The sequence below is a fragment of the Budorcas taxicolor genome, chromosome 2 (genome assembly GCF_023091745.1).
Source record: "Budorcas taxicolor isolate Tak-1 chromosome 2, Takin1.1, whole genome shotgun sequence".
Classification (NCBI taxonomy): domain Eukaryota; kingdom Metazoa; phylum Chordata; class Mammalia; order Artiodactyla; family Bovidae; genus Budorcas; species Budorcas taxicolor.
Genome location: NC_068911.1, coordinates 55,871,809 through 55,889,963, shown reverse-complemented (window position 1 = coordinate 55,889,963; position 18,155 = coordinate 55,871,809). Strand labels below are relative to the sequence as shown.

The 18,155-nt window shown below is 35.9% G+C and overlaps 1 protein-coding gene and 1 non-coding gene across 2 annotated transcripts in view; both read left to right on the top strand.

Moving 5' to 3' along the window:
* ZNF804A (zinc finger protein 804A) overlaps positions 1-16,589 on the top strand; it is a 346,473-nt gene extending 329,884 nt beyond the window's left edge. Inside the window, exons 3-4 of the mRNA XM_052636293.1 lie at positions 11,519-11,649; positions 13,355-16,589. Of these exons, the coding sequence (XP_052492253.1) occupies positions 11,519-11,649; positions 13,355-16,589 (3,366 nt within the window). The remainder of the gene's footprint in view (positions 1-11,518; positions 11,650-13,354) is intronic.
* On the top strand, positions 1,752-1,823 carry TRNAC-ACA (transfer RNA cysteine (anticodon ACA)). The gene has a single exon. It is a non-coding gene; the product is annotated as a tRNA-Cys (tRNA).
* Positions 16,590-18,155: the final 1,566 nt, after the last annotated feature.

Here is an 18,155-nt window from a genome sequence, read left to right as displayed (position 1 = left end):
CCAATTAAAATAAATAAATTTAAATAATAAAAAAAGAGGGTCTTTAGTAGCTGCATGGTATTTCCTTATGAAACTGAACCATAATTCTAAATGTACTTTTGGCTTCTGAAGTTGTTTGTGTATTTTTTTAAATAAAAGTATCAATATTTCTTAGACTCAAGTTTCCATCGCTTTGTCTGTATACCAAAGATCTTATTGAGATTTTTGCTAACAGATTTTCAAAGCCTCCTATTGTATGAGAAGTTAATCACTGCAATCCTGTGCCAATTCAATTTGACAAGCATTCATGAGTACTTACAATGTGCAAGACACTTCTGATCCAGCACTTAAGAAAATGAACTGAATGGTTGGAAAAATCAGTTTTAGACATAACACATACAGATTGCAAAGACTTTTATGTTAGAAATAGAATGAGTTTTTGTCCATAAAGAGAAACTTCAGTTAATGGAATCCAAAGAATGAGAGGCCTTGGGGAAAGATATTGTTCTGATCTGATATGCCATTAAGAGATTAGATGCCTCTAAAGCTGCCAAGAGAAAAGTCCAAAAGATATGCATTCATGATAGTAATGGGAAAAGAAATTTTAAAAAGAAGCTTCCACAGGTTCACTCTGCTTAAAACCATTGATTAGATAATGACTAGAAGGAAATTATACATTGAAGTGTGATACCATTCACTTGAATATCTTAACCTCCCTGCAGAAATATATTTGCTAACATTCTAATAGAACCCAGTGTGTAGTGTCTTCCAAGAGAGATAAATTGATTCAGGAAATAGAGATGGTGATTGAGTTGTAATTCTTTGAAGGCATTACTCTGTATAAGATAGAAAGCATACTTAGATTTTTCAAAAACCATTAAATAGTTCTTGATAGAAACAACTCTCAGGAATTTAAAGGAAATCTTAAGCCTGTGGAAACAGTAATACTGGGCAAAATATTGACTTACTAAGGTATATGAAAATAGGAACAGAAGTATTGAACCAGTTTAAAGGAGTAATGGATTTACATGTAGTGAAGAAAACACTTAACAAAGTAATTATTATTATTGTTCTAAATACACATTTTATTTGGTAAAAACTAAGTTCATCTTAAAAGATGACATTGAAAATATCAATCTTGGAATGTAGAAACTAGAATGAACTTTAGATATCATCAGCAACTTCATCTGAGGGAACAAATTTCTAAGAATATGAAATTAATTATCCAGTCATACATCTAGTAAGTCAGTATATAAAGCTAAGATTTCATTCAGCTGCAAATGAAAGTAAAATCAGGTAAAGTTGTCTATTGTTTTTTTTACAAGCTACATAGGTAATCCATCCTAGTATAATACATAATTCAAAGATGCTATTAGGGGACAGGGAGTCTTTTTTATTTTTTGCTTTGCTATCTTCAGAATCTAGGTCTTCTCTGTCAAGCTGACAGCCTTAGCTGAAAAGATGGTTGTTTCTCATCTAAGACTCACAATTACACATGGGTATGAAGTGAATAACATAGTTAAAATATATATATATATATATATATATATATATATATATATATATATTTTTTTTTTAAATGAGACTTGTTTTTTAGGTACATGCTCCTCAGAGGCATCTGCTTACAATTCCATTAATGAGGCTTGTGTCACATGACCACATATTTCAGGGAGGTTGAAATGTTTATTATTTTAATTGAATATCCTCCTGTCCCTCCCCCAACATTGGAATTCACCTAATGAATTAGAAGGATGTAGGATATAATGTAGCCTTCCCTGGTGGCTCAGATGGTAAAGTGTCTGCCTACAATGCAGGAGACCTAGGTTCAATCCCTGGGGAGGGAAGATCTCCTGGAGAAGGAAATGGCAACCCACTCCAGTATTCTTGCCTGGAAAATCCCATGGATGGTGGAACCTGGTAGGCTATAGTCCATGGGGTCACAGAGAGTCAGACACGACTGAGCAACTTCACTTTCACTTTCAGGATATAATGTGAAGGCAATTTGCATTGTTCACCACAAATATCATATCTAGATACCCATCTTCTGATGAAAACCTGTATTAATCAGGGTTTGCCAGAGAAACAGAGCTAATCTCTCTCTCTCTCTTTAGTCAGTAAGTCACGTTTGACTCTTGTGACCCCATGGACTGTAGCCTACCAGGCTCCTCTGTCCATGGGATTCTCCAGGCAAGAATACTGGAGTGGGTTGCCATTTCCTTCTCCAGGGGATCTTCCCAACCCAGGAATCGAACCGGGGTCTCTTGCATTGCAGGCAAGTTCTTTACCAATTGAGCTATGAGGGAAGCCAATAGAGCTAATAGACTATGTCTATTTATCTATCAGTCTCTCTCTGTCTGTTCACTTCTTTTTTTTTTTTTTTTTTTTTAATTTTTATTTTTTTTTTATTATTATTATTTTTTTTTTTAAATTTTAAAATCTTTAATTCTTACATGTGTTCCCAAACATGAACCCCCCTCCCACCTCCCTCCCCATAACATCTCTGTGGGTCATCCCCATGCACCAGCCCCAAGCATGCTGTATCCTGCGTCAGACATAGACTAGCGATTCAATTCTTACATGATAGTATACAGAGTGAAGTAAGCCAGAAAGAAAAACACCAATACAGTATACTGACACATTTATACGGAATTTAGAAAGATGGCAATGACGACCCTGGATGCAAGACAGGAAAAAGACGCAGCTGTCTATAACGGTCTTTTGGACTCAGAGGGAGAGGGAGAGGGTGGGATGATATGGGAGAATGGCATTCTATCATGTATACTGTCTGTTCACTTCTTTTGAAGAACTGGCTCACACATTGTGGGAGATGACAAGTCCAAAATCTGCCAGGTTGGAAACCTAAGAAAGAGCTGATGTTGTAGTCTAAAGTCTAAAGGCTGTCTGCAACAGACTGAATGAAGCCCACCCACATTATGGAGAGTAATCTGCTTTACTAGGATTTAAGGAATAAATCTTATTACTTATCTGATTTAAAGTTTATCTCATGTAAAAATGATCTTAGATGAGATTAGTATCTAAAATATACTGATTTAAATGTTAATCTCATCTAAAAAATTTCTTCACAGTGGTGTCTAACATCTAGTCTGGTATTTGACCAAATATCTGGGTTCTGTGGCCTAGCCAGCTTGACAAACACAGTTAACTATCTTAAGTCTTTCCCTCATCAATTTGGCACCCATATATCTCCTTTAGTTCAGTTCACTCGCTCTGTCATATCCAACTTTGCTACCCCATGGAATGCAGCAGACCAGGCTTCTCTATCCATCACCAACTCCTGGAGCTTGCTCAAACTCATGATATCCCCTTGAAAGTGAAAGTGAAAGTGACGTCGCTCAGTCATGTTGGACTCTTTGCGACCCCATGGACTGTAGCCTACCATGCTTCTCCATCCATGGGATTTTCCAGACAAGAGTACTAGAGTGGGTTGCCATTTCCTTCTCCCCTTAAATTATACGTAATGTCTAAACAAAGACAACAATAGGTAATATGCTTCCTAAAATAAACACATTCTTTATACAACTGAAAATGCACTAATTTTCTCCCCAGAAGAGGATTAAAATTCTTCGGTAATGTTAGCTCTTCTTGCAATCCTATTAGTTATATACTATGATATAAATTCAATATATCTCATATGATAACAGAGTAAATGAAGAAAGAAAATGTATATATATTTCATAACTAAATGAGGAAGAAATACCCATGACAATTATATTAATTAATATAACTAGTCATGTGATCATAGTTGATATTTATAACTGCTTTATTCTACTATTCATTCCCTTTGCTCTCAACAAGCATCTTAGCTGATCATGGTATTTTCCATGATGAAATGACTCAAACCTTCATTCCTGAGGGGACTGGACCATTACTAGTACTGTCTGAATTGAGTTGTTGTAGTTTTTCATTGACCTTCTTTAATCACAGGGCATGATAACTCTGGGACCCCAAAAGGGAGCTCCTGTATTCCAGACAACTTGCCTCACCACTATTGTGGCTAGTAGTTCATTGTCTCCTTGGTGATCAGGAAAAGCCATCTCACCCAGCACAGCGCCACCCTTCTTTGCAGGTTGATTCAGTATAAAAAGCCCAAAGCAGCAAAGTAAAAAATTTAATTCCAAATTCAATGGAATATTGATGTATCTCCTGGGTGGGATTATTCTCCAATTTGGAACTAAGACTTCTAGGACAGAAAAACATAAGTTTGTGGGTACAGAAATCAAAGATTTTGCTAGTGGACCACTAGGGGTAGTAGTAAGTGATGCCACCTCAGTTTCCACCCCTTGATTTTTGAATCCTTCAGTCCTGCTTATGCGAAAAAAAGCAGTATATATTGGACACTAATTCAGAGGATGTACAACCTCTTGGAGAACATTGCTCCAGCCCTGCTAGGTATTGGCACCTAGTAATTTAACTCTAGATATAACTGAGCCTTCTAAAGGTCATACCTCCCTTCTTTCAAACCAGCTACTTCAAAACAGTGGGGAACATGGTAAGACCAGTGAATTCTATGAGCATGGGCCCACTTCCACACTTTTTATTTCTTTGCTGTGAAGAGAATTTCTTAATCAAAGCAATGATCACAAATGTGGAGTACCATAATGATGGAAATGGCATTCTGTAGGCCCATAGTTTGCAGTTTCTGTTGTTTTTAATTTTATTTGTTTGTTTGACTGCATTGGGTCCTAGTTGAGGCACACAGGATCTTCATTGCATTATGTGGCATCTTTTCCTTGCAGCTCACAGACTCTCTACTTGTGATGCACAGGCTTAGTTGCTCTGCAGTATGTGGGATCTTAGTTCCCCAGCCAGGGATTAAACCTGCATACCCTGCATTACAAGGCAGATTCTTAACCACTGGACAACCAAAGAAGTCCACATAGACTGTAGCTTTGCCAGAAGTGTTACAGGGAAGGTAAGTTCATATCCAGAGTAAATGTCATTGCAGGAAGAGCCAAACTACTGCCTTTTTCTTTTCTTGGAAGGATGCTGCCCAGTGTAATTAACCTGCCACCAGGTAATGGCTGATCACTCCAGGGGACAATGTCATCTTGGGGACTCAGTGTTGATTTCTGTTACCAGCAGAGTGGGCAGAGTATTAACCAGAGTAGCCCTGGCTCACAGCCAGTATGAAGCTGGGGTTCTCAGTACCACAAACACAAGGAAATTAACTCTACCAACAACCTTAGGGAGGTTGTGAGATGATTTTTTTCCAACACAAGTCTCCAGATGAGAAAACATCTTGATCAACAACTTGATTGCGCACAGAACAGGCATATTCATCTACAGAAATATGGAGATAATAATGCATGCCGTTTATAGCTGTTAAATTTGTGGTAATTTTTTAAACAGAAATAGAGAATAAGCCTAATAAAAAACCTTCCCTAATCACTCTATTTGAAATTGTGGCCCCATGGACTGTAGCCTGCCAGGCTCCTCTGTCCATGGGGATTCTCCAGGCAAGAATACTAGTTGCCATGCCCTCCTCTAGGGGATCTTCCCAACCCAGGGATCGAATGCAGGTCTCTCCCATTGCATGCTGATTTTTTACCATCTGAGCCACCTGGGAAGCCCTTACTTCCTACACCCTCAGCTTAAATTCATTTCATCCATAGCACTTTTCACTATCTACTGTACTTTACAACTGACTTATTTATAAATTTTAATGTACGTTTCTCTCAACTATGACAAAAAATTCATGCATCAAACAGAGCTTTTATCCTCCTTTGTCACAGATATATCAACAGTGTTTAGAATAACAGCTGACAGGTAATGGGCATTCAAGAAGTATTTGCTGAAAGATAAATGAATATTTGCAATATATCCCAATGAACCTGACCTAAAGAGTTAGGCATCTTGAATAACATATTGTAGAATAAACATAGGAGATAAATCATATGAAATTTTCCCGGAAATCCTGATTCCAGTTCGGTTCTACCACTTGCACACAACAGTGAACAAGTCTAAAATTTGCTTGACTTTAGTTTTGTCATCTCTAAATATGGATAATAAGGCTAGCTCTGTTTGCTTTCATGCTTATTTTCAAAGTAATGAATATAACACTGTGTAATAAATTTTAAGGAATAGTATTCATTTTAAATGAAGAAATACAGGTGGCTGATATGTATGTAAAAATATTTCCACTTCCTAGTAAGCAAATGAATTATAGCAAAACATTAAATCATATGTCACTTATTGACTGTCGATAAGTATATCATAATATATATAATATATCACTTATTGTCTGTCATCCCTCTAAATTAAACAAATTTTGAGGGATGCTGCCCAGTATTGGATAAGGTATATATTCTCATATACTGTTGGGAGCAGTACAATTATGGTATAAGGCTATGTACAGTGGTTTGGAAAATCTCAAAAAGTGCATTTTGATCTTTTATTTTAGTGTTTCTTGTAGGAACCTGTCTTTTGGGTGTAATTAGACAGGTGTACACAATATACATATAAGAATGTTCATGAAAGTTTGGTTTGCAATTGTAAAACAATGTAATTTACCTAAATGTTTGCACAGAAACTGATGAGTCTTTTAAGTGCTATTTTTCTCTCTCTTGCTTTTTCTCTGTTTCTCACATTGATTAAACCTTTGCCACTCTCTAAACACCATCACTAACTTGAGGCCAGGATTGTTATAACTTTCCCAACCATCTAACTCCATGGGTTTTCCTGAGACCATATCTGAGGATTAATGACCTTGTGTTGCCCTCGTGACATTCTGTTTCTCTATAGACTAAGAGAAGTAAATCAGTGGGAAAGTAGAATAAAGCCTCTGAGATGGTATTATAACCAAAGAATATTGATTTCTGTTTTTTCTTTCTTTAGTGCATATTTTCAAAGTATATGTTGAATTATATGTGAGCATACATTACAATTTGTTTTGCAATGTAGTAGACAGACCACATCCACCCACCAGTTCCTTTTAACATACTTTTAATTTTCTAATTCTTGCTGACTGTCATTCCTGTCTTGACATTTATCGCCAAGAATTTTTTAGGAGTGATTCTCAATAAATTGTTGAGGAAGCTTTTGAAATAACATTGATATTTCCATAAGCCTCACTGGTATAATCTTGTATATTCCTTTGTGTGGAACTTAAGTTTTCTTTCCATTTGGCATTCTCAGAAGAATTCACTTGGTTTCTATTTTTTTACCTTTCAAAATTACTCTTATAGTTATAAAATATTATGTAGGACTTTATTTTGCTGCAGAAAAATGCAAGAAAGGCTATAAAGACTGATAAATTCTATCCTAAAACTGACCAAAGTATTTGGCCAGACCTATAACCTCTGCAGTTTCCCAGTTGGCTCAGTGGTAAAATAATCTGCCTGCCAATGCAGAAGATGGATGAGACTCCAAGCTGATCTCTGGTCATGAAGATCCCCTGCAGAAGGAAACGGCAACCCACTCCTAGTATTCTTTCCCAGAGAATCCTGTGGACAGAGGAACCTGGCAGGCTACAGTCCATAGGGTCAGAAAGAGTCGGACGTGACTAGCACACACAGCATATATAACCTCTACAACTAAGTAGTCCCTAAATATTAGTCAAGTTTATTTACCTTGATATTAGGAAGTCTATCACCGAGATAAGAAAAATTTTATGTATATAGAGGGAGATTGAGATCAATAGGAACACTTGAATGTAATTTGGTGGATCCAACCAGTCCTTCCTAAAGGAAATCAGTCCTGAATATTCATTGGAAAAACTGATGCTGATGCTGAAACTCCAATATTTTGGCCACCTGATGTGAAGAGCTGACTCATTTGAAAAGAACCTGATGCTGGGAAAGATTGAAGGCAGGAGGAGAAGGGGACGACAGAGGATGAGATGGTTGGGTGGCATCACCGACTCAGTGGACATGAGTTTGAGCAAGCTAGGAAGTTGGTGATGGACAGGGAGGCCTGGCATGCTGCAGTCCATGGGGTCACAAAGATTCAAACATACTGAATGACTCAACTGAACTGAACTGACAACCTCTGCAATACAAAAACAACATTTGCATTCTTCTCTAAATCACCATTTAGGAGCTGATTCTGCCATGTCAATCACTCAGTTATTTCACAGCTATACCACAACTGTTCTGGCATGTGAAAATTGACAGACTGCTTGATATTTAATTATTATATCAGTAGAAATGGATTAAGTAAAATCATAATGGTTAATTTGAAACTGTAAACAAGGGATTCCTAGCAATTTCATATATTTGCTTTAGAAAAGCTTTACTTTTTGTTACAAGCATTATACTTTTAACTTGCATATATATATATATATATACATATATAACATATATAACAGAAATTAACATTTATTCTAAAAATTTTATTAAAAATAGTCATCTATTTTTCTTAATTGTAACAGCTTCCCGAAGGATCTAGTAGGAAAAATTATGTCTGATTGCTAAAATATTGCTATATATAAATAGAACTTAAAAACTTTGAATGTTAGTTGTTAGTTCTTTCATTGATATTGCAGCATTCTTGCTCTATTTCACTTGGCACTTTGATTTTTAAAATGTTTATTTTAGAGAATTTATCTTCTGTTTTCTTCAAATTCTCTCTTAGCCCCCTCCTCCTAACCCAAACCCTCTCTTGATTGACTGTCTGTTTGTTAAAATGGCAGGTGTTATTTCTCAGTAAAGGTAATGCATATCCTTCAGGTCATTCAATTATGCATACCCAATAAATCACTAATTCTACTTTTTCTCTCCACTGCAACTCCTTTAGAAAAGGTTTTTAATGTTTTTAGCTGGTTCATTGTAAAATTCTATTTATTGGTCACTTTGTCTTTAATTTTACTCCATGGCAAAATTTCATGCATACCGATGCCAAAAGAATCTTAATAAAATGAAAATTGTATCATGGCAAAACAAAATAAAAATAAAATCCTATTGTGACATTGAATTGTTTAAACTCCCCTGAATGTTTTCTATAGTCACATTAAGTCATATGTTAGACAGGGTCCCCCAGGAAATGGTTGGACCTTATAATTCATTAAGTCTTGCTACTTCCACACATACAATCTGCTGTAGCCATGCTTCTTTAAATCATGCATTTTTTCAGAATCTGCATGCTCTTATTCTGTGTTATACAAAACTGTTTTATTTCCCCTGAAATATCCTCCCACTTCCAACATTCAACCCTTCTTCTTCATTTTTTTACATCCTTTAAAACCCAGATCAGGTGTGGCTTTTCTCAGGAGCCTGACCAGGGATTTTGGGTGCACCCCTGTACTGTCTTCATAGGTCACAAAAAGATTTCCTCAACCACTGATTGCCATTATCTTTTCCTGTGTGCCTTTTCTCCCTATTTTTGTGAAACGTATGTAAATATACACTCACTTGTCCACACATACAGTCACAAACATACACAGACATGAACACACCAGATAAAGGTAAAAACATATATTTTACCTTTTTAAAAATATCCTAGCCTATTTAACAGAGTAACCACGGCTGATGATCAATAAGTTGTTGAATGAATTTTGATTTGACCTCAAGATTTTAGGAGACAGAGATAACCAAGACCATGAACATTTAAAATTTAGAATTAAAACTTTCTTGCCCTATTATACTCTAATTCTACACATTTTCAAAAATAATAAATGGTTGAATATGTGTTATAAAATTGCAGCTACTTCTGTTATATCAATGTGATAATATATCAAAATTTTACTTTTATGAATGGCACTCCACTCCAGTACCCTTGCCTGGAAAATCCCATGAACGGAGGAGCCTGGTAGGCTGCAGTGCATGGGGTCGCTAGGAGTCGGACTCGACTGAACGACTTCACTTTCACTTTTCACGCATTGGAGAAGGAAATGGCAACCCACTCCAGTGTTCTTGCCTGGAGAACCCCAGGGACGGCGGAGCCTGGTGGGCTGCCGTTTATGGGGTCGCAGAGTCGGATGCGACTGAAGTGATGCAGCAGCAGCAGCTGCAGCACAAGTTAGACATTTACGTCATGGTCTTTATTTTATTTAAATTCAGCTCTAAATAAACTCCTTCACAAATATGTCAATGCAAATTGTCTCAAAAGTTTTTGTTCAGTCACTTCATGGAAATGTGATTAGTATATGCTTTATTCTCTTAAATTCCTATTTTAAGACTCTGATTGTCATGATGGCATAACATGAATTCCACAGGAAAATACAGCACTTAAAAAAAATTTTTTTTAAGTTTTTAATGGCTGTATACTGTTTCTGTGAAAGACTATAGTGAAAATATCTGAGGCATGGGACCACTTTGGTATCTCTTAAATAATGCCACGTACATGGCTATTTATCAGTTCTATTCAACTTGACATGTTATTTTTCTGTCCTTCAATCCCAAACCTCAGCTCCTTTAATAAGGATGAAACCTATGCTCAATGTAAAAAGAATTTTCACAATAATACTGTTAATTTTCTTCCTAGATCTTGAGTTATTTGAAAAATATTCCTGATATTTGAGGGATGGGATTATTTTAAATCACATTATTAGTGGGAATTTGCCTTGTAGATTCATGTAAGACATTTACTCTTCTTAGAAAATAAGAAAAAGATCAGATACCTTTCTAATATAGAGCATACCAGCAGAAATAGAGATACAGACATAGAGAACAAATGTAAGATGCCAAGAAAGGAAGGAGGGGTGGGATGAATTGGGAGATTGGAATTGATATATATATACATTGCTATGTATAAAAAGATAACTAAGGAGAACCTATCATATAGCACAAGAAACTACTTACTGCTCTTTGGTGACCTAAATAGGAAGGAAATCCAAAAAAGAGGGGATATATGTATACAAATGGCTGATTAATTTTCCTGCACAGTAGAAAGTGACACAATATTATAAAGCAGCTGTACTCTAATACAAATCTTAAAATGATGGAATTTATTACACATAACTAAAATACACAAGCTAATTGGATTTGTTTTAAAAAATTAGTTAGGTGTTTTTTTTGTTGTTTTTTTTTTTTTTTTTAAGACTCTAACAGCTTCCCAGATGGTGCTAGTGGTAAAGAACTTGCCTGCCAATGCAGGAGTCGTAAGAGATACAGGTTCAATCCCTGAGTTGAGACGATCCCCTGGAGGAAAATATGGCAACCCACTCTAGTATTCTGCTTGGAGAAGCCCATGAACAGAGGAACTGGGGGACTACAGTCCATAGGGTGGCACAGAGTCGGACACGACTAAAGTGACTTAGCACACATGCATGCACAAGACTCCAACACTTCATCTGAATTAGGCAGGGAGCCTTGGCAGGCAACAATCACTAAGCAAAGATAAACTTTCCAGTTTATTAAGGCATAGGTATACCTTTTAATACCATGTAATGATGTGTTTTGGCACTTTTTTTACAAGCCAAAAATGCAAGAACATATCTTGTTAGAAGTAGATTGTCACAAATGCTGTACTTTCCTTAGGTGAGATCAAAGATGATGCATTAGAAAATTTCAATAACAATAATAGTGACTTTGACGTTACTATAGACTCAAATGCTATTAATCATTTTCATATTTTTTAATAGAGGCTCAAAGAACTGAAACAAAGGGAATTTGCTCGAAATGTAGCATCTAAATCCAGGAAAGATGAAAGAAAACAGGAAAAGGCACTCCAACGCCTGCACAAGCTGGCTGAGCTAAGAAAGGAAACTGTATGGTGAGTGTGCAGTAAAATGTTTTCTTAAAATATGATGGCAAAAAAGGAAATGAATAAAGGACACAAATATATTTATTTCTGTACCCAGAATAAGACAATCACATTTTCATAACTTTCTGTGTCCTGTGAACAGTAAACTGAATTTGAGATTTAGGCAAACACCTGTTTCATGTACATTTCAATAAAAAGCCAAATTGCTGCAACTTTAGTTTCTAAAAATTAATTTTATATCATTAATCAAGTTGTGTTAATAGAAAGCCATTCTATCTCAGTGAAATTCAAAACATTTGATTGAAGAAAAGGTTTAAGCACCATCTCATAGCCCTTGTTATAAGTAGAGTTCTAAGAGGAAGTAATTTTTTAATTGAAAATTTAGAGAACTTTTATTTGAAATGATCTTTAAGAATACATATGGAAGGAGAAAGAGAAATAGTGTTAGGGAATAATGACATATGAAAACATTGTTTGAGATGTCAGATTTTAAAAGTCAAAGTAAAGTGTAAATATATCTGGAATCCTATAGTAAACTGTTAAAACCAAACATAACTGCTATTCAATTATACCAACCAGGTATTTTTATTCTGTGTAGTAAAAAATGAAAAATTATACAAGTGCAAGTTTACATTTCAGACTATTATAGTACATATGTAATTTAATGTCCTATAAGTAGCCTTTGCAAATGTAAAGTATAATATTTTAAGAGAAATAGACTTGATAATAAGACATGTACAGAAGAAGCAAAACTTCTTATCTAAGTTACTTTTCTTAACATACAGTACATATCTCACCTTACATACACGCACACATTTTTCCCAATAATTTGGTGCCTCTAATGAGATGCAAATTAAGAACTAGTGGTGTTTCTTTCTGTCATACAAGACAATGAACCAGTACATTGTGTTAAAGTTTAAAGAAATTATTTGATTAAAAAATTTGAGACCATTTATTACCTCTCAGAAACTAACATTTTAGAAAAGCAGGGGAAATTCTGCACAGCATGATTCTCTTGGGGGCAAAGATGATATTTAGTTAGTTCTTTATGTGCTGGACAGTATAGTTCTTTTCTATAAAAACTCACTATTTATGGTACCCTGTGATGCCAAATAAATGGAAAACGCAACCCATATTTATTCTATATAATGGTATAAAGAATAACTTCAGGATAATTTTTAAATATTAAGAATGGCAATTCCAAAAGACTTAAAGCTCTCATTGAGCATATCACTGAGTCTTGAGAGACACTCGATGAGCATTGGTTGAATTGTTGAAACTGAATTCCCAGTCTTGTTTACATCATGACTGAGAGTTTTTGTTTTAACTTCCTTCATATTCTCCATATAGGACCAATGATATTAAGTATTTGTGAATTAAAAGTATTTCTTAAGAGAATTATATATTCCAAAGTGTCACTGATGGGGGTAAAGAAACATTTTTATTCTAGAAACACTGGCTAAAAGTCTTTGACCATTGCTGTTAGAAGCTGTAAAAGTAACTTCAAGAGGTCATCTCCAAATGATCCCAAACAATATCCAATAACTAAATTAAATTGCAATACTATGGAAGTCAATTGCACTACATGAATGTAATTATCTTACAAAGATTTAAGAACTTGAAAGAAATCTTATGATGACATTTCTAAGATGTAAATGCTTGTTTTTCCTCGAAAGTGCCTTATCTGAAAACATATTTTTGTTTCTTTCTGTAGTGCTCCTGGAAGCGGTCCTATGTTCAAGTCAACGACTGTTACTGTGAGAGAAAATTGTAATGAAATTTCCCAAAGAGCTGTTGTGGATTCAGTTAATAACCAGGAAGATTTTAAATGCACTTTGATTCATAGCCAAGAGAAGGCTAAAGATGTTACCACTCTTGCTGCAGATCCAGAAAACACAAAGAGTTATATGGCCAAAAATAACCAACTTGAAGATCAAGCCCAGGGGATTCACAGACACAAAATTGGCTTTTCTTTTGCATTTCCAAAGAAAGCATCCGTGAAACTGGAGTCCTCAGCTGCAGCCTTCTCTGAATACAATGATGATGCCTCTGCAGGAAAAGGATTTAGCAGAAAAAGTAGATTTGTCCCGGGTGCTTGTCATCTTCAACTATCTTCACCAACAGATGTGCTTTTGAATTCCGTGGAGAAAGCAAACTCTTTGCATCCACCAGAGGGAATGTGCACTGACAAAGAAACTACTCAAACTCAAGTGATGAAAGAAGTTTCTAGTGAAAAAGATCCATTATTATTACCTCCATTTTGCCAGTTTCAGCTCCCTTCATCATCTGATGCAGATAATTGTCAAATTTCAGTCCCTTCAGCAGATCAGATTTCACCAGAAGATATTCTCATTAATGAAGACATACCTATAAATGGTAACACTTCTGAATTACTGGGAAATAAATCCATAGTTCTTGATATGACTAATGACAACGTGTCTTTGCAGGCTACCATCAAGGAAACTGTTAAGGGTAATGTGACATCCACGATTGAAGTTGAAAATAAAAATCACAGTCTGGACGTGTTGACCCCTGTAAATTCTGAAGAGGATAATATAACCTTACATAAAAAAAAAGATTTATATAAAAGACCATGTGAGCCATTTATACCCATACTTAACAAAGATGGATCCACAGTTCTTCAGTGGCCATCAGAAATGCTGACATATACCACCACTCAACCATCAATTTCCTATAGCTGTAATCCTCTCTGTTTTGATTTCAAGTCCACAAAATTAAACAACAAGCTAGATAAAAATAAACTGCCCTTAAGTGATCTTTCTTCTCAGCAGAAGGGAGAAGAAATTTATAAGAACCCAGTTTTGGATTGCAAGGATACATCTATGGCAGGATTCACTGATTATGAAATTGGAGGTAGCACCAATGGACATACCCAAGTCATTTCTCATTTGAGTGATGATACTGTCTCCAATAGCTGTGATTCTGGAAAAAATGAGAGAATGGGTCAGAGGTATAAAAATATTTCCTGTAGGATCAGAAAAACAAAAAAATATACTTTTACTAAAAATCAGATAAAGCCAGATGCTCTAGATGGGAAATACAGCAAAATAAGATTGAAAAATACTCATGAACGCTGGTTCCATAAAAGTAGAAGAAAGAAAAAAAGAAAGTTATGTCACCATAATTATGGAGAGAAAACCAAAGAATCAGAAACTCGTTTCAAAATGGAAACAGAAAATAGTTACAGTGATACAACTAGGAAAAATCTACTGGAAACAATTTCAGAAAAACAGTATTTAGCTGCAGAACAACTATGGGACTCACAGCAATTACCTGATAAAAGGCCCAAATCTACATCCATATACTTCAGTGAAAATGAAGAAACATGTAAAACCTGGAACACTGAATACAATAATATCATCAGTTCTAAAAACTACTGTAAAAACAGCTCAGTTGTCTTAAATGGACAGTCCAATTCAACAATGATACATTCTGCAAAACGTAATTTAACATATTCCAGAACATACTGTAGTTGGAAAGCTAAAATGTCCAGCTGTAGTCATGATCACAGATGCCTAGTTCTTCAGAATGAAATGAAATGCATGAATCAGAGCCAGGCTGTTAAAAGAGGCTATAATTCTCTCATCAATGAATCAGAAAGATGCCATCGAAAACGTAGACAACATTCATATTCTTATTCTTCAGACGAAAGTTTAAATCGACAAAATTATCTACCAGAAGAATTCTTGAGGTCACGTCGTGCTTCTGCTCCTTGCAAACCTAAGAGGAAACAGAGGAGAAAAAGAAATCGATTCCACATGGGTTTTGAAGCTTTAGAACTCAAAGAGAAAACAGATTATCCCAAGAAAGTCAATTCTTCCTTACATCACCAGGGTAAAATAATAAGTGAAGACGGAAAAGAGGAAGTAAAGGCACAGGAAACTGCAGATGTCAAAAGGTACTCAGAACAACTAGACCAAGAAGAAAATAAACTGGCTTTGCCCACCAGCAGCCCTCTTCCTTCTGAAACCAATGATGAAACCAAGCAAATTGTAATGGAGACCACTTCTGGTGAACTGTCAGAGATTTCCAGTGAACCCACCACATCAGCCTATACAGTTAGTGCCCCAGCAAAAGGAGAAATAGACAGTACCTTGCTTGAACACAAAGAAAGAAATGAGGATACAAATGTCAGTGAAAAGCAAATTCCTTTCAAGGTGCCTAATATTGAAAGGAACTTTAGACAGTCACAACCTAAATCATATCTTTGTCATTATGAACTGGCTGAAGCCCTTCCACAAGGCCAGATGAATGAGGCATCAACGGAGTGGCTGTGTTTTAATTCAGGAATCCTTAATGCACAACCACCATTGCCATTCAAAGAAGCACATGTCAGTGGCCATACCTTTGTAACAACAGAGCAGATCCTGGCTCCACTAGCTTTACCAGAACAGGCATTATTGATTCCAATAGAAAACCATGACAAGTTCAAAAATCTACCATGTGAAGTATACCAGCACATCGTACCACCAAGCATGCTGGCCAACAAGGTCAAGTTCACTTCTCCTCCAGCCGCCCTCGCACCCCCCAGCACACCTTTGCAGCCTTTGCCTTTGCAGCAGCCCCTGTGCTCTACCTCTGTCACTACTATCCACCACACTGTTTTACAACAGCATGCGGCAGCTGCTGCAGCCGCAGCGGCAGCGGCAGCTGCAGGAACCTTCAAAGTGCTTCAACCACACCAACAGTTTCTGTCCCAGGTCCCAGCTCTCGCCAGAACATCATTACCTCAGATCTCAGTAGGACCAATAGGCCCAAGGCTTTGTCCTGGGAGTCAGCCAACTTTTGTTGCTCCTCCTCAGGTGCCAATCATTCCAGCTTCAGTCCTTCATCCTAGCCATCTTGCTTTCCCACCTTTGCCCCATGCCCTCTTCCCTTCGCTGCTCTCCCCGCACCCTACAGTCATCCCACTGCAGCCCCTATTCTAGTCATCACCATGAGAGGGAAAGAAAATATCCATGTGAAAACTACTGCCATATGTGTTAATGCTCATTAAGTGGATAATAGCCTATTTAAATGGTGGAAATAAACTAGCAAAAATATGGCTTCATTGATATGAAATCACTTACTATAAGTGTAATGATGCAAATAAATTCTTAAGCTTCTGATATATAATATTATTAAGGCACTGAATAGTTTGAAAATCAATATAATCTATGCTGTATATCAAAATGATGTCTTAAGAGTATGTATAATGTATATAAAATATATTTATAGTACTGTAATTTATGTTGTAAAGTATGCCCTTCATTTTTTTTAATCTTTGTGTATTTGCACCTATTTAATGTTTAGACAAAGCTGATGGCACTATGTTTTGTACCATGTTCCCTGAAACTGTAAATTCAGTGAAAAATATCTCTTGCAATAAATTTTTGTTAAATATTTAAGTAAATCAAACCCTTGTTTTTAGTTGGTTTTCACTGGGGATTGTATAGTAACAATAGGTTTTGAGTTTATATTGCTTCCTCTGTTTATTGACATCTCTGAACCTTAGAGGCTCAGCAAAGCATCTTTGCCACTCTGTCGGTACTTATACTATAATACTGTCTTTCAGAATAAGTATAACAAGTCTTTTTGCTTTTCTGTTTTTCATAATGTTGCATATACTCAGAGTTTACTATATTTCATGAACGCTTGAACTATATAATGAGCCATGGAAATTCTTGTTAAAGTAATGTTAGTATTTGGTGGAGTGGAAGCAGATAACTACAATATGCAAAGCATTTAGTATTCTTCCTGGGACTATAAAACAGTACTAGTAGATAAGACATAGCAAATAACCAATATAAGTTCTTATGACAATTTTGTATGTCAAAAATTACCAAATGTATTGTGTTTATTTTTAATTATTGCAGGAAATATACATATATAAGGATGTTGGCATGGATTAAGGAATAAGTTTAATTAATCACTAACCATTATATAACATCTTGCAAAGAATGGCGTAAACACAACCTGGATATATTCTTAACTGAGAATCTGGAAGTGGGAAAAGAAGTAAATAAATAGCTTTTCCTTCTGCAAATCTTTCTAGTAGACATGTTTCTATCATATTTCCAAATCACCTAGGAACAATTAGAAAGTCTTCACATTACCGTTCCAGATTCTGTTCTATTTTTAATGACCTGTGCATTTTCATTCATTCAAACGCTGCTTCTATGTGTACTCAAGAATATAATTATTTAATAGAAAAATAGAGAATATCACACTTCCCATGACAGTTTTCTAATGTGTACATGCCCCAGTGCATGCCACTTGTTAAGACAAATTCTACTTGCCTGATAGAGAAAATTCAACTCACTAAGGGCAAACAATGAAGGATTATGGTAGCCTAGCAATAGCAATGAATCCAAGGAAAAGAGAGGCCAAATGAGTCCATTTAAAGGGAGCGCAACTTTTAAGTGATCCTGCACTGAAGAAACGCTATTTCATAAGTTCTCTATAAGAAGTGGGTTACCATAAAAATATTTAGTGCAAGCATATATTCCCATAGC